Source organism: Zingiber officinale, chromosome 8A (genome assembly GCF_018446385.1).
Source record: "Zingiber officinale cultivar Zhangliang chromosome 8A, Zo_v1.1, whole genome shotgun sequence".
NCBI lineage: Eukaryota > Viridiplantae > Streptophyta > Magnoliopsida > Zingiberales > Zingiberaceae > Zingiber > Zingiber officinale.
Window position 1 is genome coordinate 65,045,170 of NC_056000.1, and position 23,108 is coordinate 65,068,277.

At 37.7% G+C, this 23,108-nt stretch overlaps 2 protein-coding genes across 3 annotated transcripts; one reads left to right on the top strand and one right to left on the bottom strand.

Moving 5' to 3' along the window:
* Positions 1 to 12,639: 12,639 nt before the first annotated feature.
* On the top strand, positions 12,640 to 15,001 carry LOC122009322 (trihelix transcription factor GTL1-like). The gene is made up of 2 exons (XM_042565435.1): positions 12,640 to 13,369; positions 13,560 to 15,001. The coding sequence occupies exons 1-2, from the start codon at positions 12,783 to 12,785 to the stop codon at positions 14,815 to 14,817; spliced, it is 1,845 nt and encodes a 614-aa protein (XP_042421369.1). The 5' UTR covers positions 12,640 to 12,782; the 3' UTR covers positions 14,818 to 15,001.
* Positions 15,002 to 18,469: 3,468 nt separating this feature from the next.
* Positions 18,470 to 23,040, bottom strand: LOC122009323 (RGS1-HXK1-interacting protein 1-like). Of its 2 annotated transcripts, XM_042565437.1 has the most exons (10): positions 22,968 to 23,040; positions 22,695 to 22,751; positions 22,539 to 22,605; positions 22,380 to 22,457; positions 21,491 to 21,543; positions 19,876 to 19,959; positions 19,477 to 19,529; positions 19,336 to 19,400; positions 19,198 to 19,256; positions 18,470 to 18,878 (listed from the first exon to the last, which is right to left on the bottom strand). In XM_042565437.1, the coding sequence occupies exons 1-10, from the start codon at positions 22,992 to 22,994 to the stop codon at positions 18,789 to 18,791; spliced, it is 633 nt and encodes a 210-aa protein (XP_042421371.1). In that variant the 5' UTR covers positions 22,995 to 23,040; the 3' UTR covers positions 18,470 to 18,788. The 2 variants fall into 2 exon arrangements, with proteins under 2 accessions (XP_042421371.1, XP_042421370.1); XM_042565436.1 differs by having other exon boundaries at positions 22,695 to 23,040.
* Between the last annotated feature and the right edge of the window lie 68 nt (positions 23,041 to 23,108).

Genomic DNA, 23,108 nt, shown 5'->3' on the forward strand with positions numbered 1-23,108 from the left:
CAAAAAAGCAAAGAAGGAAGAAGGCCCTGAAGGCGACGTGGGATGAATCTTCTTCGGAGGACGACGACGATGAACTCGATCAGACGAGTTTACTCGCGTTGATGGCCCGAGACCAGATTGACGAATCCGAGAGCGAGTCAGAGGCCGAGTCGGAGCGAAGCCACGGATCCGCATCCGTTTCCGAAGGGCCAGACTCCACTATAAGTATTCCTAGACTTAATAATTTAGTCAATTATTTATTACGCAAGTTAGCTAAGTCAAATCTTAAGATTAAGTCACTTCTAAAGGAAGTAGCTGTCCTTAAAGAAGTGACTAACTCTAAATCCTTACCTGATCAAGTTCAAACTGGAAATTCAACTCAAGTTCAAAAACTTGAGGAAGAAAATTCTAGTTTGAAAAATCAGGTCAAGGATTTAAAAAATACCTTAGAACGGTTTTCTTTAGGCTCCAAGAATCTTGACCTAATTCTTGGGACACAAAGAGCCGTTTATAATAGAACTGGGCTAGGATATAAAACTAAAAAGAAATATAAATCTTTTTTATCCTTAATAAACAAACCAAATAGAAAGGTAATCCAAGCATGGGTCCCCAAGTCCAAATTGGTCAATCAAGTTGGACTTGGCCAATACTGGGTCCCGAAGGATCAAATACACTACCTCGATAGGCCATATCGAGGCTATGATCCAGGGGGAGTTAACAGAAAAACCATTAAAATTAAATTAAAATTAAAAATTCAAAATTAAATTAAAATTCAAAATTTAAAATTCGAAATTAAATTCAAAATTTCAAAATTCGAAATTAAATTAAAATTCAAAATTCAAAATTAAATTAAAATTCAAAATTCAAAATTCGAAATTAAATTAAAATTCAAAATTCGAAATTCGAAATTCAATTAAAAATTTGAAATTAAATTCAAAATTCGAAATTCAAAAATTCCAAATTAAATTAAAACTCAAAAGTTAATCAAATAAAAATTTAGAAGGAGGATCCAGAATAGCTGGCACCCCTAACTAAACTACCCGACTGGGTAACCGAACTTAATATACCCGAGATGGGTAAACAAGAGTAGACTACCCAGCAGAGTAATTAATGTTAGAAAAAATAGGCTAGGTTTAACTTAACCCACGGTACTGGTGAAGTTTTTGGATGATAGTACGTTAGGGAAGCTTGGGCATCGCATGTCTAGGAAGATATGACTTCGACCTGGTGTATTTGGCAAGTGGAACTGACCGAATCTACCCTTAAATGGATCCTAACCAGTTAGACCAAGGTTTAGTATTAAGTTCAATGGGTAGGATTATTTGGGAAACCTCGAAGGCATGGTTACTTTAATGAGTTCCTTGTGACTCACCATAGCCCAGAAGTTTATCCAAAAAATACTTACTTGTTGAAACCAAAGCTAAACCTGAATCTAACACAAAGTTAAACCAGACCCTAAAATTCAACCATCTCACAACAACTATAGGATACCCTGATTGAAAATTTAGATCATGTGAGATGACTAAGGAATAAAAATTAATTCAAATTAAATTTGGAATAAACATAAATTCAAATTAAATTGGGAATACAGAAATTATTTTCAAAATTTATCAACCTAAAATTATTTTAACTTAAAATTCTTTTAACTTAAAATTATTTTTCAAAATTAATTTAATTTAACTTAAAATTCTTTTTTAAAATTCTTTTAACTTAAAATTCTTTTAACTTAAAATTCTTTTTCAAAATTATTTTTCAAAATTATTTTTTATTTAAAATTCTTTTTCAAAATTCTTTTAACTTAAAATTCTTTTTCAAAATTAATTTAACTTGAAACTCTTTTTCAAAATTAATCAACTTAAATTATTTTTCAAAATTAATCAACTTAAATTATTTTTCAGAATTAATCAGCTTAAATTAATTTTCAAAATTAATATTCTTAAAATTATTTTCAAAATTAATTAACTATAAATTATTTTCAAAATTAACTTAACTTTAAATTATTTTCAAAATTAACTTAAAATCATTTTTTCAAAATTTAATTAACTTAAAATTATTTTCAAAATTAATTAACTCAAAATTTTCAAAATTATTTTCTTAAAATTATTTTCAAAATTAATTAAAATTTATCTTCAAAATTTTTGGTTATCAATTAAACCTTCAAAATTTAATTAAACTTAATTAACTAAATTATTTAATAAAAATAAAAATATGGGGGGACACATGGCACCTCATGGAGGCGCCCCCAAGCGCGGCGGGAAAATTCCCGCCGCATCGTCTTAAGGCGCCTCAGATCAATTCGAGGCGCCTCCAAAAATTTACTTAAGGCGCCTTAATTTGCTTAAGGCGCCTTCAATCCCTGACTTCAGAAAACAAATAGAACACTTTCTGTTTGCTTTCTGCCGACGCCGAGCACGAATTCCGCGTGCGATTTCTAGCAACCAAGGCGCCTTCAACCCGTTGTTCTTCCCTCAACACCTAGCAATGCCTCCTAGGTATAATCTCAACCCTTCCCGATCAAGTTTTACATAAGATTCATGCTTATTTTTGCCAATTTTGGTGAAATCATTGAAAATAGGAAGCGCCGTCACGTTGATCCTACTCCAGCTATACTTCCATCAGCAGATATCAGATTCCCTATTGCACATCTTAGGGATACCTTTACTAGTTACACTTTTGAACCTATCAAACCTAGATATGTGAATAGGTTCTTTTTACCCAGTTTTGTCAGCCATCTATTCAGATGATAGTGCACTATCAGCTAGACCAACTGGTTTACTGCACTGATACAGTAAATCAGGAATTATGTGCACAGTTCTATCACAACCTTGAAAGGGTTGATGATAGTAGGTACTCCACCAGAGTTGTTGGCACTAACATTGAGCTTACTCCCACTTTGTTACGCACCACCCTAGGACTTAGGGCTTCAGAGTCTACTTTCCTATGCTACCTCAGTAGGGAGCTGCCATTTGGTGATCCATACTCTCATATTACGTTAGATACTATCTATATGTATTTCTTCGGGGAAGAGAGACCTCTTGGCCTGACTGAGTTCAGGTCAGTCTCTCTTCGGGTTCAGGACTATGTGATGTATAGGGTCCTGACAGCATGTATTTTGCCGATCTCATCTCGGGATGTCCCGAAGATGAGGTCTTCACACTCATTTTTCTTGTACGCCTTGTGTCATCGATTAGATATCGATATAGCCTTGCATATGTTCCAGAACATTGTTTGTACATCTGGGACAGTCACTTCCAGGATAGTACACATGCTCTATTGTCATATTTTGACACGCTTTTTTTCGACCATAGAGGGCATAGATGTGACCAGAGGGGCAGTCATCCCTCTAACCATATATGACGAGCTAGGGTCCCGCAGTTGTAGACTAGCAGGAGCTGATATCACCGCTGATGGAGTTCTAGCCTGGACAGGACGACCACAGCCAGCCGCTGCCCCTATCGCTCCAGAGGCCGAGGATATACCAGGCAAGGGAAAGCAGTGGGCCGACTTCTTAGCTGAGGATCTTTTCGCCGATCCTTCCCCGTCTGCCAGGCCATCCACCTCAGCCGAACCTTCGACCTTTGCACCACTCTCTGTCGAGGACAGACTAGCTCGACTCGAGGTCGAGTCCATCCAGACACGACGGATAGTTCTCTCCATTCGATCCGAGATGGCTACCGGATTTACCTCCCTCCGAGATGAGATACGACGTCTAGGTCAGCCAGCACCCGAGCAACCCCATGCACTACCTCCCACTGATGACCCACCAGTTGATGCTCCTCGAGTAGATGATCCTACTCTTTGATATGACCCTTTTATGCATTGTACTATGGACTGTTAACTATGGACACTTACACTTCACTATCTATTTGTTTTGTTAGACTTTCTTGAAGTGATATCTACTTAGTTGTATGCTTGCTAAACTTACTTGGTTTCAAATAATCTGGGTCTACTTATCATTTTAAAAGTTCTAGGAAAATATTTATTTCAAAATCCCAATTTATTAGATTTTTCAAAAGTTAGACTTAGCCTAGGCTTTCCCCCTAGAAATCCTGTTCCCCTAGATTTGAGCCAGAGCATCTCACAAACACCTAGGTATACCTTGATTGTGTTTGAAAAACATAGAATGGCGTGAGATGCATAGGGTACAGCCTGGACTCAAGAATGCTTATATCTGTGCATCAATATGAGTCTGGGCGTTAAACACGTAATATACATCAATTAAGTCAAGTCTTCCAGTCTTAGTCAAATCTAACTGGACTAAATGACTTAACTCGACTAACCAAGTGAAAGTTGTTGCTCTCTAGGCAATCAGCAAGTAGCTAAAGGTTAGACAGTTGGTAAAGGATACTCAGCTTTCAGGTTAAGCATGTTTGATCTTTAAGGCTTTGATACCTCTTAAAGTAAAACTGGATAATTTGAAATCTATTGAACTTGACTCATGCTTGGACTTAAGGACCAACTGACCTTGAATAAATAACCTAAACCAAATTTTTAGCTACTCCACTCCCTCCTTGTCCTAAAATTTAATAAGTATTGGTTAAAATTAAGCTAAGTTTTTTTTAACCTAAGCTATAGTTTTCAAAATCCAATACTTGCAAAGAGCTTAGCTAAGTTCCAATTTTTATTGTCAAAATTTTAAAACTTAGCCCACTTTGAAATCTAACTTTGTAAATTCTTGCTTTCCTAAGTAAAGCATAGTTTTGCAAAATTTAACTCATTGCTTTCAAAGTAAAAAGCGACTTCAAAAATATTTTCTCAAAAATCATTTGGCTCCAAATATTTCTCTAACAAATTTTCAAAATCTAAACAAGTACTTCTCTACGTATAGTTTTACTAGCTTTTCAACTTAGTAAAGACTATCAAAAGGTTCCACCTTCTAGTGTTTAGATCTTTATTTCACTTAGCTAAAGGTAAGATAAGAAAATTATAAAATGTTAAGTGTTATCAAAGTCTTGTTATCCCTCTTTAAAAATCGAATGATTATTTTGATTATTTTTTATATATGGCAAAGGGGGAGAGTAGCAAATTCAAATACTCAAATAATTATCAAATTCAAATTCAAAAATGAGAGTAGCAAATTCAAATTTAAAATAATGAATAACAAAATACTAAAGGGGGAGTAACAGTTAAGGGGGAGCCTAAACTTGATGTTATGCTTTAAATTGATAGAGTTTACTTTAGCAAAATATTCATTAATGCTATGCTTGCTTTAAATGTTTTTATTTGATATCTGTTTACTTAACTTTGAATTTGAGTTGCCATAATAAAAAAGGGGGAGATTGTTGGTGCGGGAAGCATCCGACGATCGAACTCGTGTTTTGATAATGGCAAAGGATTCATAGTCAAGGTGTTTTGTGATCTAACAAGTTTGCTTGAGTATTTCAGGAAAGTCCTAGTTGCGGTTAGGCAAAGGGAAAACCCTAGGGGGTGGTAACCCTAGGTCATAGGGGGTGGTAACCCTATGCGGAAAGTCTTGGAAGGTCGATGGCTTCAGGCAAAAGTCCTAGGGGTGGTAATCTTAGGTGGAAAGTCCTGGTGTCGCGAACCAGGTGAAAGACTGGACGAGCCGGGAAGTGGATGTCCAGCAGAAAGTCCAGAAGCGTTGAGTGCTGAGTAAAAGTCCAGTCGATCTGGAGGATTGCACTGGCAACAGGTAAATCCCCTGAGTGGAGTAGATGAGGACGCGTTCCCCGTAGAGGGAACAGTAGGCGTCGGGTCGACCTAGGGTTTCCGGTCGAAAATCCGAAGTCAGATTCGGACAGTCCGGAGACTGTCATATCATTCCATTTATATTATTGTTTTGTGCTAACTTTGTGCTGTAGGGTATTTTTGGATTAACATATCTTGCAGGGACCAAAGTGCACAAATAACCTCGGATGAACAGTGCCGAGGCGCCTCCATGGAGCTTGGAGGCGCCTCGGGTGCGAGCCAGAAGAGACCAGTGCAGCACAGTCCCAGGCGCCTTGGAAGAAGTTTAAGGCACCTTGGACCAGTGGATGAAGGCGCCTCGTGTGGATTAAGGCGCCTTTAGATGGGATAAGCACAGAATGGTCATCGCTCATCTGCACGGTGAACTCGGAGCAGTGGAGGCGCCTTGGATGCCCTTTATAAGGGGACTTCGAGCAGCAGTGAAAGATATCAACTCTTAAGCGATTCTTCTGCATTCAACTGCTAACGAACTCATTCCGAAGTGCTGCAACTCGACACCGACGACCTGGAGCTTCAATTTAGCATTTTAGTTGTCGGTATAAAAGTTTATTTATGTTCTTTATTTGCTTCTTGTACTTAAACTTGTAAATCTATTCGAGCTTATAGTTGTTGCCCACAGTAAGCGATCAAGGATCGCGGGCCTTCGAGTAGGAGTCGCTACAGGCTCCGAACGAAGTAAATTCTCCGTGTCCTTCTGTGTGTGTTTGCTTTTCTTTTCTATTTCCGCTGCTTATTACTCTGTTAGTTTTTTATACGATTTATGATTCCGATAATCGAACGAAATAGCCGCGAGCGCTATTCACCCCCCCCTCTAGCGTTTCTCGATCCAACATATAGTAATATGAGATTGGTGCGGTAGTTCAATAATAACTCTTTAGTGGTATGAGTTATTATTGATGAACTCGAGTTGGGTGTTCGGGCCGAACACGGGAATCTCAAGTTCATCGGGAGACCAAAACCAATTCCTCCTCTCGGTCCCTGTCGTAGCCTCTTATTTATACCCACCTAAACTCACCTTCTTACCCATCCTTAGGTGGGCGACCAAGCCTACCTTGGAGCCCATGCAAGGGTCGGCCAAGGTAAACCTTGGATGGACCAAGTTGTGGTCGGCCCTAGCTTGGAGCCCAAGCAAGGGTGGCCGGCCACATATAAAATTAAAAGGATTTTATTTTTTTTTAAAAAAAATCTTTCCTTATGTGGAACCCATGATTTAAAAGAGAGTTTTAAAATTAAATCTTTCCTTTTATAGTTTCTACAAAAGATTAAGAGAAAGGTTTGATATCTTTGCTTATTTGTAGTTAAAAGGAAGATTTTAATTTTGGAGAAAACTTTCCTTTTTGTAATCATCCACATGTTTTAATAGAGAGATTTTAATTTATAAAAGTTTTCTTTTATAACCAACCATGAAGGGAATTTTTAAAAGAGAAATTTTATTTTAAAAAATTTCCGGAAACAAATTAGGAAGTTTTAATTTTGTGTTAAAAACTTTCCTTGTTTGAAGGAGATGGTGGTGACCGGCCATTAAAGGATTAAATGAAATTTTTTAATTAAATTTTCCTTCTTAAACATTAGCAAGGAATATAAGGAAGTTTTAATTATAAAACTTTCCTTATTTGCCAAGACCAAGGAATATAAAAGAGAGGGTAGGTGTGCCTCACCTCACAAACACATCTTCTATTATTCCTCTCTTCTATTCCTTGGTGGTGGTCGGCCCTCTCTTCCTCTTCTTCTCCTATTCTTCTTTCTTGTGTGGCCGGCAGCATCTTCATCTCAAGGAGCTTGGTTGGTGGCCAGATCTTGTCAAAGGAAGAAGGAGAGATAGGTGGCTTTGTTTCTTAGCATCCCTTGGAGCTTGGTGGTGGTGGTCGAAACTTACAAGAGAAGAAGGAGGCTTGGGTGGATTCTCGTCTCGGTAGATCGTCGCCCACACGACATCCGAGATAAGAAGAGGAATACGGCAGAAGATCGTGAGGTCTATAAGCTACAAAAGGTATAACTAGTTATTAGTTTCCACATCATAACTAGTTCATCCTTTTATTTAGATCTTGAAATACCAAACACAAGAGGCTAATGAATATAGGATATCAAATTAATGTTTTCGATTTTGTGTTTCTTTTATTTTTTGAACTTGTGATTCGATTGTTCTTTTTAGTTAAACCTAGAGTTACTATAAGGAGATTAAATATTAAATTTCGTTGAAAGACTTTATCTAGGAAGTGGTGGATGCTCCCATACCCAAGAAGGCCTAGTGCCTTGCCATATTTAACTTGGAAGCCAATCTTTGAAATAAATATTTAATCGAATTTGTAACATGGGTGAATTTGGATCAATAATGTGAAGCATCGTTTGCGATCCAAGTCTAAACCTCTAAGAACAGATAAGTTGAATTTGGAATCAATAATGTTAATTTCTGTTTGAGATTCCAAATTTAATTTCTAAAGAACACAATAGGTTGTTAAGAATGGTTCAAGACTTGTACAAATTTTTTGTATAGGGGAACCAGTACGATATTCCCAGTAGCAACCAACAATATTTGTTCCCACTACATGTTGGAGTACCTTTGAGGTCGCACACATCAGTTTGATGAATTAGCTCGAGTAGTTCGTTGTTTCTCTCAACAAGTTGAAAGGATGACCTTGTCATTTTCGCTTCAACGCAAATCTCACACTTATGTTTTGGGTCAAGGTGGAATGTAGGTATGCTTTGCGTGTTTATTAATCTATACAACACATCGTAGTTAACATGTCCTAGTCTACCATGCTATAAATATGAAGACTCAAACATATAAGTAGAAGAGCTTTCATGTTTATTTATCTTAGGCCTAATGATCATTACATTGAGCTTAAACAACCCATCAAATACATAGCATCTTCCTTCAAATATTCCATTCTTAGACAATACAACCCTGTCTGATTTAAAGACAATGCGAAATTCATGCTTTCTTAATAGTGATCCAGATACTAGATTCTTCCGAATATCCGGAGCATACAATACATTGTTTAGAGTTAGATCCTTGCCTGAGGCCATCTTTAACACCACTTTTTTTTAGCCCATGATGTCTGAGGTTGCTGAGTTCCCCATGAATACTTTGTTTCCATTGACTTCTTCAAAGTTATGGAGCAACTCCTTATTGTAGCAGACATGTCTGGTGGCTCTAGTATCGATCTACCATTACCGCAAGTTTGAATCCACCAGGTTCAATTTTGAGACCACGACACAGAGGTCATTCATTTCTAGTCCCTCGTTCAGGTTGGCCTCCTGCTTCTTTTTCGACTTTATGCACTCCGAAGATTTGTGACCGACTCGATCACAGTTGAAGTACTTCTCAGATAACTTCTTGCTGATGCCTTCACTGGGTCCCATATTGGAAGACTTGGGGTTCTTCCATTTGAAGTTTTGACCGTGCTCGACCACACTGGCTTTCACAGTAACTAAAAGAATAACTTTTTCTCAGAACTCTTGTTGTCTTCTTCGATGCGAAGTCTAACAATGAGTTCCTCCACATTCATCTCCTTTTGCTTGTACTTCAAGTAGTTCTTGAAGTCCTTCTAGCCGGGAAGCAGCTTTTCAATGATATCAGTCACTTAGAAGGTTTCACTCAAAACCATATCTTTTGAGTGGATCTCGTGCAAGATCACCTAAAGCTCCTGGACTTGGCTGATAACCATCTTGGAGTCAACCATCTTGTAATCTAGGAATTGACCCACGATGAACTTTTGGCCACTGCATTCTTTGTCTTGTACTTCTTGTCCAGGGACTCTCATACCTCCTTAGTCGTTTTCTTCATACTATACACAGCGTACAACGAGTCAGCAAGGCAGTTGAGGATGTAGTTTTGGTAAAGGTGTTGGTTGCTACTCGGAATATCGTACTGGTTCCCGTGTACAAAAATTTTGTACAAGTCCCGAACCATTCCTAACAACCTATTATTGTGTTTTTTAGAAGTTAAATTTGGAATCACAAACAGAACTTAACATTATTGATTCGAAATTCAACTTATCTGTTCTTAGAGGTTTAGACTTGGATCGCAAATGATGCTTAACATTATTAATCCAAATTCACCCATGTTACAAATTTGATTAAATATTTATTTCAGATATCGGCTTCCAAGTTAAACATGGCGAGGCACTAGGCATTCTTGGGTATGGGATCAACCACCACTTCCTAGACAAAGCCTTTCAACGAAATTCAATATTTAATCTCCTTATAGTAACCCTAGGTTTAACCATTAAGAACAATCGAATCACAAGATCGAAAAACAAAATAAACACTAAATCGAATCATAAATCAGAAACCTAGAATCGTTAGCCTCTTGTGTTTGGTATTTCAAAATCCATACAAAAGATGAACTAGTTATGATGCGAAAACAAAACTAGTTATACCTTTTGTAGCTTATAGACCTCACGATCTTCTGTCGTATTCCTCTTCTTATCTCGAATATCGTCTGGGTGACGATCTATCGAGATGAGAATCCACGCAAGCCTCCTTCTCCTTGCAAGTTTTGGCCATCACCACCAAGCTCTAAGGGATGCTAGGAAACAAAGCCTCCTATCTCTCCTTCTTCCTTTAGCAAGATCCGGCCGCCAACAACTCCTGGAGATGAAGAACTGCCGGCCACAAAGGAAGAAGAATAGGGGAAGAAGAAGGGTGAGGGTCGACCACCACCAAGAAAGAGAAGAGAAGAATAATAGATGTGTTGTTGTGAGGTGAGATACCTCTACCCTCTCTTTTATATTCCTTGGTCTTGGCAAATAAGGAAAGTTTTAAACATAATTAAAACTTCCTTATTTTCCCTTGCCAATGAACAAAAGGAAAATTTAATTAAAACTTCCTTTTATTCTTTTAATGGTCGGCCCCTACAAGTCCTCCAAAAAAGGAAAGTTTTAAACACAAAATTAAAACTTCCTAATTTGTTTCCGAAAATTTTTAAAATAAAAATATCTCTTTTAAAAATTTCCTTCATGATTGGTTATAAAAGGAAACTTTTATAAATTAAAATCTCTCTATTAAAACATATGGATGATTACAAAAAGGAAAGTTTTCTCCAAAATTAAAATCTTCCTTTTAACTACAAATAAGGAAAGATATCAAACCTTTCTCTTAATCTTTTGTAGAAACTATAAAAGGAAATATTTAATTTTAAAACTCTCTTTTGAAATCATGTCTTCCACATTAGGAAAGATTTTAAAATAAAATCCTTTTTATTTTTATTGTGGTCGGCTACCTACTTAGGCTCCAAGCTAGAGCCGACCACCACTTGATCCATCCAAGGCTTTTAGTATACATTCCAACAAAAGGAACTCAGAATGAGTCCATGCCTCCACTGAACTGATGGTCTGCACATTGACATCCTCAGCACGCTTGGGAGGGTCATTGGTCAAGAACCCAACCAGATTGAGTGTGGTCAAGTAGAAGAGCATCTTCTGCTTCTGCCTCTTGAAGTTCAGTCCACTGAACTTCTCTGACTTTTCCCTGTGATTGATTGACACAGTTCCAATTGGGGCGGATGGGGCTTTCATGTGTTGAGTCTGTTGCACCTTAACACTTTATTTTGTGGCAATCTCAACAGAATCGAATATGTTTCAAGATTGTTGGATAAACAATCTGCCGGAGATTTTGAGAATTAGTGGAATTTAAATACACCGAATTAAATTCACTTATCTGTCAAGATGATCTGAGCAGATAATCTTAGATTGTCAGCAGGGGTTGGTTTTTGCCAAGTGCTGACTACGGAGTGGCTGAGCAAGCAGAGCATCAGAGTAGTAAAATTTGAGCGGCCGAGTTCGTACGGACGAGAAGCTGTGTGGTCTTGTTCGATCGGATGAGTGTTGAGCGGGCAAGTGGATGAATAAGCCGAGCAGCCTAATGTCCCGGGCGGCTGACAGGTCGAGCAGTGGAGATTGCCGAACACCAAGTCTCTGAATGAGTGGAGCAGAGCGGTCGGACCGACTAAAGGGCCGGAGGGGCAAGTAGTAGAGGTGCCAACCAGGAAGAGTGGTCGATTGAGTAAATCGGGTGAGCGGCAGGGCTAGCAGAACGATCGAGCAGTTCATGGGCAGTGCTACCCGAGTGACAAAGCAGGCTGAGCGAGCGAAGAATCTGAGCGGGTGAATGGACCGAGGCTTGCGAGAGTTCGCAGTTTCCTTGAAACAAATTCGCCCACCTTTGGCTGTGCTTCTAGGTTTACTCGGATCATCTATTTTTCAGGATACAACAGTTAACCATGATTCCCACCAAGCACTAATGATCATGGTGAACTGAGTGGTACCCGATTACTATCATGGGTTCTCCGTCGAGCAAAAGTTGCACGATAGAGGAGGATGAGAATAGAGGTGAAGAGCTACTGTTTCTTTTCTATGTGTGTAACATTTTTTGTTAATGATCACAACCTCCTTATATATATAGGAGCGCAAATCAATGGGTAACGTTAATCATCAATCAATGATCATTATTCGTCGAGTTGTGAAATATCAACGTTTCACTTAGCCTAAATTTTACATTAAATTTAATTTAATATATCCGTTATATACTTAAATAAATAAAAAAATATTTACATGATAAAATATTAATTATTTCAATTGAGCATGCGAATCCACACATGAAAAAAAAAATCTCTATATATTTATTTAAATTATCAATATATATAAATTAATATAAACTAATTAATATGGATTCGAACTTTCAATAATAGGACTTCCTATTCATAATGAAAAATCTCTTTCACTCCCACTGTTTCTCCATTCACGTATATCTAACATAACTATATTAACAGTTTGATTATATAAATTTAAAATTTTGATTTTCAGTCGGTAGCTATCTGGATTCAGTTCACTGGTCAGTGGACAAATCCAAAATTTAGAATTAGCTCGAATTTATCTCCAACCTGTTCTGAACCAGATCGGTTTTCTCTGGACCGCTCATGAAATGACCATTCCACCCTTGTCCGGTGCTCGTGCTGGGCACATGCGCAGCATTGGCTCTTCTCCCTACTGACGTCATTCTCCGACAGTTCTTTATCCCTTTTGTTTCGATCTGCCACCGCCTTATTGTTGTTGTGTCACCTCCCGGCGACGAAGAAGAAGCAGAAGAAGAAGATGCAATCCGGCGGTGGCTATGGAGGAGTCTCCGAGATCCAGCAATTCATGGTCGACAACTCCTCCCTCTTCGCCATCTCCTCCTCCTCCGCCTCTGCTGCGACTCCCACCGCCGACGCCGCCCTCGCGCACCACCCTTTCAAGTACCAACCGCAGCAACCGACGCAGATGCCGCCGCTCTTCTCCCACTTCCAGTCCATCCCAACCACCCAACAGCTCCTCCACCAGCCCCCGCCTCCTCCTCCTCACCACCACCACCAGTACTTCCACCTCTTCCATCCACCTCCTTCTCCTCCCCCGCCACAGCCCACTCAGCAGCAGTACCTCCCTGAGACACGGAGGTTCATCCCGGCGCACCACCTCGGTGGCGTGGCCATGGATCGAGACTCCTGCCCTGACAACTCGGCCGCCGCCGGCGGCGCTCCGCCCTTCCTCGCCTCCGCGATGAGCTTTAAGCTCGCCGTCGACGGCGGAAGCTGCGAAAGAATTGACGACGACGGCGGCATGTTGCGAGGCGACGATGTATCGGAGAGCCGCCTGCATCACTGGCAGAGAGAGGACGACTCCGGCATTGAAGAACTTCCTTGGTGATAGTTTATTCACTATGCCTACCATGTGTTTGTAGATTTGCCCACAAGAAAATTTGCAGCTGATGATTCCTAGGAGTTTAATTTTGATCGCGAAAACGAGAAAAGTAGATGAAAAGAACGGCTAAAAAGACAGGATTGGGAATGATTTGGATGAAATTTAATAAGAGAAAAATATCTGCTTTTGCAGGAGGCCGCTCGACATCGACTACATCGACAGGAACAACAAGAGCCGCAAGGATGAGGAAGCGGAGGCCGGAAGCAGCAGCAATTTCTCCAAGAAGAGCAAAGAGATGGTGGATTCCGAGCGGGGAGAGGTCGCCGGCGGCAGCAATTACAAGATCTTCAGTGAACTGGAGGCCATCTACAAGCCCGGCGGCAGTGCGAACGTCGGCCAAACTGGTTCCGGCTCTGCCCTAACCGGCGAGGACATGATCCACCCTGTCTTACATGCCGCGGCCGTCGCGCCGCCGCAGGACGCTGCCGTCGGTGGAGTGTCGGAGACGTCAGCCGGAGAGGAGCCAACCGAAAGGGTGAAGTCTTCGCCCTCCAAGGAGCGGAGCAGGAAGAGGAGGAAGCGGCGGCTTCGGCATCTGAGAGCGATGGCGGCCTTCTTCGAGCGCCTGGTGAAGCAGCTGATGGACCACCAAGAGGGCCTCCACCGGAAGTTCCTGGAGTTGATGGAGCAGCGGGAGCAGGAGCTCGCCGGCCACGAGCAAGCCTGGCGGAAGCAAAACGCCGCCAACTCCAGCCGTGAGGCGGCGGCGCGAGCCCACGAGCGTGCCCTCTCCACCTCCCGCGAGGCCGCCATCGTCTCCTTCATCGAGAAGATGACCGGAAAGCACCTCCACCTCCCATCCATTCCCCCCCAACTCTCCACCGCAGAGGAATTGCACAAAATCCAAAAGCCAAATCCTGATGCTTTCAACAATGCCGGCGGCGGCAGGGAAGACCAAGCGACGCCGCGGACGCTGAACACGCGCCGATGGCCGAAGGCGGAGGTGCAGGCATTGATCGGAGTGCGGTCGGGGCTGGAGTGCCGGTTCCATGAGCCAGGGCTGAAGGGCCCCCTGTGGGAGGAGGTGAGCTCAGCCATGGCGGCGATGGGCTACCGCCGGAACGCAAAGCGGTGCAAAGAGAAGTGGGAAAACATCAACAAGTATTTCCGGAAGGTGAAGGAGAAGGGGAGGAAGCCGCCGGAGCACTCCAAAACCTGCCCTTACTTCGACCAGCTCGACCAGCTCTACTCCAAGACCAAGAATCCTCCGTCAGCTCACTTGAATTCTCCGCCCCTCGATCCGAATACGATTCCCACTGTAACCCCGGCGGTCGGCGAGAGTAGTCGGTTGACTCCCGGCGAGGAGGACGACGAGGAGCAGCGAAGTGAAGAAGAGGAGGAGGAGGAGGAAGAAGTAGAAGAGAGCAACGGAAACCCAATGCAATGGTAAATCTTCCTCTTCTCTTTCTCTAAGCTTGCTATGCTTTTGAATTAGCACTATAATAACATGTTTTAGTAGGTTAATATAATAATGATAAGGAATTAATAATAATCACTTATCATCCTAATGTACTTTATTATATTTATACATCATCACGTTTATTTATTAAAAATTAGTATGGAATTTGTGTAAATGTGGGCCTAATGGTCGGAGTAATGCCTGTGTGCCATCCTCTACATCATTTAATAATTCACATGTTCAGACTTTATCAGATTAATTTGGGAGATAGACAGTTTTTTCTTTCTCAGGGAATCCACAATGCACAATGCATAATGCATGTTATAATAGGGCGTTATAACATCCCTTCACAATGACCTTTAACATCAAAGGTACGTTTTGTTCAAGTTATTATGTATAATTTTAGTTATGTGATTATCAAGTAATCACATAATTAAAGTTATGAGAAATAGAACAAAATCAAATGTTATTTGTTCAACTTAGATAATACAACTAAGATTTGTTTGTTTGAAGGTTTAATAAATAACTTAATTTAATATTTTACTATATTACCCTTAATTATAAAATCAATCATATATATTATTATTATTATTATTATTATTTAAACTCTAAATTTTTTTAAAAAATTCTTTTTCATGTTTTTCTTTATTTAAAGTGTTTTTTTTATTTTTTTAATTTCTTTTCGTTTTTTAATTTTATTTTCATTTTAATTTTTTTAAAGTTTTTTAATTTTTAATTTTTTATGTTTTTATATTTTTTATATTTTTTAATGTTTTTATTATTTTTTATGTTTTTTAAATTTTTAAATTTTTTTAAAGTTTTTTTTTCTATTTTTTATATTTTCCCTTTTTTTATGTTTGTTCTATTTTTTTAAAATTTTTAATGTTTTTTTACATTTTTTTTTTAAAATTATTTTATTTTTTATATTTTATATTTTTTCTTTATTATTTTTTTATCATATTTTTCTCTTATTCAAGGATATTTTGGATAAAAAAATTTCGTTAACCCTGAAATCAAGAAAAATCTCAATTTTCTGAGGTTTTCTGATTTCGGGTTGCATGCCTCTTTTGCTGACGTGTCGAGCATGGAACATTACTCAGGAATCATCGATTATCTAAACCAAACAGGGTTTTCGTTAATAAACTTGGATGGATAACCAAGATTATAAAAGATAATCTCGAACTAAACGCACCCCAAGGGTGATTATAACACTCCTTAACGCTTTCAAGCAAAGTGGAGTGGGTTAGCTACCCCATGTGTATTTTTCAAATTATTTTTTAAATTTTATTTATTAAAAAATTAAAAAATCTGCTTGCTGGGTTAAAATAATAATAATTTAAATAATTAAAATATATTTATTTAATATGATATAATTTTAAGATGATTAAATATACTGTATGATCCATAAAAAAAATGAGTGTTAATATTGGAAAATAGTTATATTGTTATAATAGCGATGTGACAGTGGATCTCATGTTTTTTGATTAGGTAGTGAGTGTTATAACGGTAATACATTGTGGATGCACTGAGATAAATTCAAAACATAGTTATATACTTAGTTCATCTATATTGAGATTTGAATTTTAACTCTCTTATTAGGTCGTCTTTAATTATTAGAGTTTTAAAAAAAACTTTTTTTACAATCTCAATATATTACATCATGTTACATCAATATTTTAAAAATCTATTAAAATATCTTTAACCGTCAGAGTTCTAAATGATTTTGTATTGTCCAATTCATAACATGTAATTGCAATTACATGACTATATGAACTTCAAACCTTGTATTCATAATGGTTATAAATATTTTGTTCAACTTTTTTTATTTCATAAACCTCTTTAAAAATTTTACATTGGAGATGTTCTTAATTGTCAGATGGGTAGTGAATCATTGGATTTAAACTAATTAATCAATTAATTAGACTAATTAATATGTAAATACAAAATACTGCAAGGGTGTCAAAAATGAATTCGATAATCTGACATGAGTCGATTCGAAAAATATCGAGTTTGGATTAGAAGTTTTTGGATTAGGGTGTTTTCTGGTTGTATTAGGATTGAGTCGGATTTGGATTGACTTGTATTTAGAGTTTTATGGATTCTTTTGAGATTAAATTAAATTTTATTTTAAAAATTAAAATATTTTATGGATATTAATATTTAGATTAGTTATGTATTGAGATAAAAGAAAAAAATTATAAGGAAAATAGTAAAAAAAAATTAGTCGCGTTATCCAGGTTTAATAGATTTGGGTTGAGTCTGGATTAGATTTGGATTGAGATTTCTTTTTATAAAATCTATACTTCAATCTCATTCGAACCTACCGAATCCCTAAAGAATAGTTTGTTGATTCGGTAGGTTTGCATGAGATTTGTGTCATGTAGAGAAGGATTATGTGCCGGGGGAGACAAACCCTTTTTCATTATGGCATCATGCTAAATGCATGATCGACAAATAATGTATGAGATGGCCTCGAGTGGACATGTTTCGTTTTTTTGGATGTTCGTTGTGTGTTCGCATCCATATTTTTTTTAAAAAATATTTAGGTGTCTAAATTTTGCCCAATTAATTTAGGTCGACTTTTAAAATATTCATTTGATTCAAACGTTTGGTCCTTCTATTTATTCCCCTAGGTGCTTTACCCTTGCATCCATATTTACTCATCGAGTGTCCTCGACCTAAATTGATGACCTTGAGCGATTGTTTTCTCAATCGATTTCTCACTTTGCATATGGTGAATGTTTGACGTTCGAATTCAAGTACAATTAATTAGTATGGACAAAATTCTAGTTAATTAGTGTTGGTCATGTCTAAATCTAACTCCTCAGTGCCGTAAACCCTAAATGGGCAATCTAAACCCTAGCTTTGCCGTGGTGGTGAATCTAAACCCTAAATAATAATGCAAATAATAATGTGAAGCAAGAAGACATGATGCTAGTGGGGCATGTTACAAGTGGGTTTTGCCGGGGGAATGATTAGGAAAGCAGGTTGGTTGGTTGGGACCAGGATTCATGGTTGATTAATTTCATCAATTCAGAATCTTTTAGTTATGGGAAGGTATGGAGATTATTGAGAATTATATATATATATATATATAAAATTTGCTGTTAGAGCTGAGACATCATGCTGATATAGAATAATTACAAATTAATTTATAAATTATTTTCAATTAAATTTTATAACATATATTTTTTTAAAAAATGAATTTTAAGTCAATATCAACCTCACAAAACAGTCACGTGACGACAAGTCAAGCCAAAAACCTTATGCAGACTGCAATGTCAAGTCACGTGATATAAAACTATTTAAACAAGTAAAATTAATTGAAACCGATACAGAATTAATGTGTGCCGCATAATTACGAATTCAAGCCGTATGTATTTGCATAACGTCACTTTTAATTTATTTATTGATATGCTAAATAGCACAAGCTTGGGAATTAAGGACTGTTAGATTTGGCACCAAGCTGATTTATTAGCCCTAATCCTCCGTTTACTCCTAACAATGGAGTGACGAAGGAAATAAATTCAAAGTGAAAAAAATAATCCATATGGAAAGAAAAAGGAAAACAAATCTACGGGGAAAGGAAGGAAAACAAAAAGAAAAACAAAGATAAACATAAATTCATAAATCAATCCGCCCATTAGATAAATGGAAGAAAAAAATCATCCTTTATATGAAAAAAAAAGGAAAATTTTTCACCATGATTTTTTTTTCATAATTTTTATTTCCGTTCGCTCAAATAAACAAGGCCTGAGTGATGATTATTCCATGATAAACACACATGGAAAAGAGAGATTCAAAAGAGAAATCGAGTTTAAGATTATAAAAAAGATGTATGAGAAAAATATTGCCATTATTTCTTGCTAGGGGTCTTAAAGCATAAATCTCAACCTTTGCTTGGAAACTTGAGCAGGAAATCACTACCAATCCAATAAAGTTGGAAATGAGAGAGAGGATGATCACAAAGGAATTCCATGATCGATGATCCTTGAGAGGGCACCATGCAGAGATTTCCGTTCTTGCTTGATTTGAGAAGCAATGGCAGAAACCTACTCATATTTAAGAAACAAGCAATTTTTCATAATTAGCTGTTAGTCAAAAAAATATATATAATTACATGGTTTTGATAAGCTGCTAGTTGTGTATTTTATTTGAACATACAATAACAGCTCTCATAGAACATTGTAATATAACTTCCTTGATATAAATAACATGGTTTTAATATACTTGTAAAATCTCTGAAAAAGTTGCTTCAAGCATTTTGAAATGTGTATCATGCTTTATTAATATTTTCAAATAAAATGACAATTGGCATAAAAATTCAAGAAGAATGTAAAGAAAGAAAGATGAGATTGTCGAAATAAGAACCTCGGAACGGTATCGAGAAGCATCTGCCTTTGGAAGTTCAATTAGGCTGTCTTTCAGGGCTGGCAAAACATCAAGGCATCTTCATCAGAGCATGCGCAAGTTCGAGCTCACTAGATAACTCACAAGAGATTAACTTACACATAAGTTCTTTTTCAACAGGATTTGTAGCATTTAATTGCATCTGGATTTGTCGTCCTTCTTCCCTGCGGCAGAAGTATCGAGTAACTAATGAGAAAAAGCGAGTGAACTGAAAACAACAGAGAATGTGAGTAGACTGACATAAGCGTTCTCTGCCCTCTTTTGATTTCGTCTAGCGCTCGTGTAGCTCTATCCTGTACAAGAATGTTATCATAAATACTCGATTTGCTAATTTGAAGATAAATCAACAAATATGAATCATACTCAAAGGCAACTCCATTTTAAAATCAATAGCAAGGAAAGATGAGTTCAATGGCTTCCATGTGTCGACCAGATGGATGATTTAGAATTTGAAGACCACTTGAATTGCGGCATTTAGACGTTTAAAAGAACAACAAATTGTACAACCAGAAATAGCAAATGTTCAAAAGATTTTCTGGATAAGGAATTGAAGAGAAATTGTATGAATCAGACAGAATGAAGCAAATCATATTTTTCGGAGACATTCAGGTACCACATTAGAAATGAGACGGAAATTACCTCCAACTTCTTGCTTTCATTTGTAACCATGTTCACGGATTGTTGCAACTCCTTAACTTTCGCCTCAGCACTAGATAGCAAAGACTAAAAAAGTAATTTTGGCATCAGAACTTTAGGCCAAAGCATTAAAAAAAAAACTTACACGCTGTGTGCATCAGATAGTTTTATCTTTTGCTTATTGCACATTGCACAAATCAAATTACAGAGAAGTTATGAACAACCTCTAGAATTCAAGTTGCATACACTAAAGATATGTTTGATATTAAGCCGGTATAAGGTATGAATTGTGTAGTTCCTAACACTAGACCATATGGCAGCTGAATATGAATTGACTACACCTTTTGTATAAAGTATGAATATGAATCACATAGTTGCCACATTCTTCATTTTGCTCCTCAACTCAACAAAAGAGGAAAGTCATTAGTTAACTGAATTCCCCAAGGATGCAAAGAGTAAAAGATATATGTTAAAACAAATTCTTCACGTCATTTTGTCAAATATGAATACTGCAGCATATCCTCAATCAAAGTTATAGTAATAATACAACTTTTTGTTTGACTCGTAAATTTGCAATTTACAATGTTAGTTGGTTCTGGGGTCTATTTAATCTACCTTCTTGATCGATTCAAGTACCATGTGGCAATCAGATGTATGGAAATAAGACCTAGTATATTCTCTAACAATTACAATTCAAAAAATATATATTCTCAGCACCAACCAATGAATATAGGATCCTCTGCAACCAGTGGCGTTTAGAAATCCTAGAGATTTAAGGCCCACATGGATCCTACATTAAGACATTTAGACCACTATGGGATGACGAATGCAATATAAGGAACACACAGAAATAAAATGCCAAATAAGGTGTATTAGTAGGACATTTGCCAAACAGTTACATATGAGAATTTCTATGCTTCCTCCTGATTCCTGAAACTTGTCTATGAATTTATAACAAGAGGAGCAGAAGAAAAATGGTGCCATGTCTTCACACCACAGAACTTTGAAACCATATGCAAAGAAAAAGCATTCACTGGCTATTTTGTCTCAGATAAGGTAAGACAAACTTCTTTAAAGGTCTAAATAAAACCTCACGGTGATCATTTTGAAAAAGTAATTTCAGGCAAGCACTCCAAATTTAGCAATTTTTTTTTCCTTTATGGACAATATCATCAGACTTCATGAGATCTTGTTAAAATATAGAAACTCGACTTAGGAAGCTTGGCAATTCTATTGGTGAGTTTCCACTGTTTCCATTGATTGCATGTATAAAATTTCTGGTCAGTTTATTTTTTGTCCATTATAAGAACATAGAGAAATTAGCTGCCACTGTTATAATAGTTGCAGAGGACAGAACAAAGTCAAGCTAAGTAAAAAGAATTCTCTCATAGAACATTGTAATATAACTTAGATTCCTTTGATTTTGTGTGTGAAATTTTAGTAAGTGATTCTCTTTTTTCTGTCATAAAAACATATAGAAATCAACTGTCACTGTTCCAAAAATTGCAGAAAACAAAACAAAAATAAGCTGAGTAAAGACTTCTTTCTCACAAGACATTATAATAGCATTAGTTAAAAGGGAATAAGAAAAATAGAGTAAGCGTTAAATGATTCCAACCTCTTCACTCACGAAGATACGCCTAGTGTTGCGGATCAGATATCGTCTAGGTCCTATAAGTTTGATGAAATATCAATATTTTGTAATTGATGGTATAACATTAAACAGTCAACGTTCAAAAAAGAAAGTGAGTGACCAACCAAAATGTTAGGATCTTAGTTATACGGAATTCCCTCTTATTAGAATAACAAAGTGTAAAGAATAAAAAAACCATGCTGCTACCACTAAAAAAGTCTGCAAAAAGATTTCACATGTGAAAATTAAAAGACTTCACAGGGTATATCAGTATAATTTATTAAGTGTTCATGTAGTGTATTTGAAAATGTAATTAAGTTAAATTATCTTACATCTCATTAGCGATGAGACAACACTTTACACTAAGGCAATGCCTACTTAGAAGGAAATAGTTATCTACTATGGAGATAATCTCCATATGTTTGTCAAAAATAGTTAATACTTCTCAATTGTTATTAGTTGGTAAATATAAGATTCATAAAGTAGGGCAAATTTTCATCACATTGTCGCCCATATACACAATTATGCAACTTTATGTTTCACTGTTGAAAATTCTCAATCAATATAACAAGTACTTCTCAATTGTTGTTAGTAGGTAAATATAAGATTCATGAAGTAGGGACAAAATGTTGATCACTCATTGCCCATATACACAGTTATGCAACTTCATGTTTCACTGTAAAGTTCTCAATTAATATAACAAGTAGTTCTCAATTGTTGTTAGTCGGTAAATATAAGATTCATGAAGTAGAGGGACAAAGTGTTCATCACATCATTGCCCATATATATGCAACTTCATGTTTCACTGTTTTATGTTCTTAATCGATATAACAAGTAGGAACATGCATTCTGATATGAAGAGATCAGTACTAACTTTTGAGTAGGACAAGCCCCAAGCCTGCAGCAATTCCGCAAGACATGGCCGGATGAGTTGCAGCCTCAATGATACCCTCTGCGATAAACACCAACAACATATTTATCCATACCAAATCAATGAAAAAAAAGAAGGAAATTAGAATGGGAAAAAGAGCACCTTTGATCTTCGCCACTGCCATTTCTTCGGTAGCAGCATAATGATCTCTCGCCACTTGAATCTTGTCCTTGATAGAATCCACCAGAAATTAAGTAAGAATGAAGAAGAAAAGAAAGGGGAAAACTTTCCCTTGTCGTTTAAGAAGCTGCGAATTACTTTGGCTACGTCGAGGGTTTCCGAGTAGGCCAAGAAAGCCCATGACAGGGACGAGCCGGCCGACTGCATGGCGGAGACCGCGGACGAGGTGACGGTTTTGGTGATCTCATCGGCGGAGGATCCGGCGACCTGGAAGGCGGTCTCGGCGGCGGCGGTGACTGCTTGCTTGAGATCCTCCGCTCCGCGGAGGGTGTGCTCGATCCAAGGTGCAGCGGGGCTGGAACCATCCGCGCCCTTGTTCTCCACGCGCGCGGCCGACCCGTCGTGGGAGCCATTGCTGGAGTCGGCGATCGCCGCCATGAATGTCACGGAGCAGGAATCGAAGCCGAGTGCGAAATAGACATCGAGCATCAAGAACCGGACCGATTCAATTGGGAAATAATTTCGATTTCGACCCGGCCCAATTCATCTCAA

Bases quoted from the DNA above. Each gene is read 5' to 3' on its own strand.
- LOC122009322 (XM_042565435.1), top strand. From the start codon at position 12,783: ATGCAATCCGGCGGTGGCTATGGAGGAGTCTCCGAGATCCAGCAATTC. The intron at 13,370-13,559 runs GTGATAGTTTAT...CTGCTTTTGCAG, and splicing joins GGCATTGAAGAACTTCCTTG to GAGGCCGCTCGACATCGACT.
- LOC122009323 (XM_042565436.1), bottom strand. From the start codon at position 22,994: ATGGCGGCGATCGCCGACTCCAGCAATGGCTCCCACGACGGGTCGGCC. The intron at 22,458-22,538 runs GTGCTCTTTTTC...TGTTTATCGCAG, and splicing joins GGCAGTGGCGAAGATCAAAG to AGGGTATCATTGAGGCTGCA. The intron at 19,960-21,490 runs GTTGGAATCATT...TTACTTTTTTAG, and splicing joins GTATCTTCGTGAGTGAAGAG to TCTTTGCTATCTAGTGCTGA.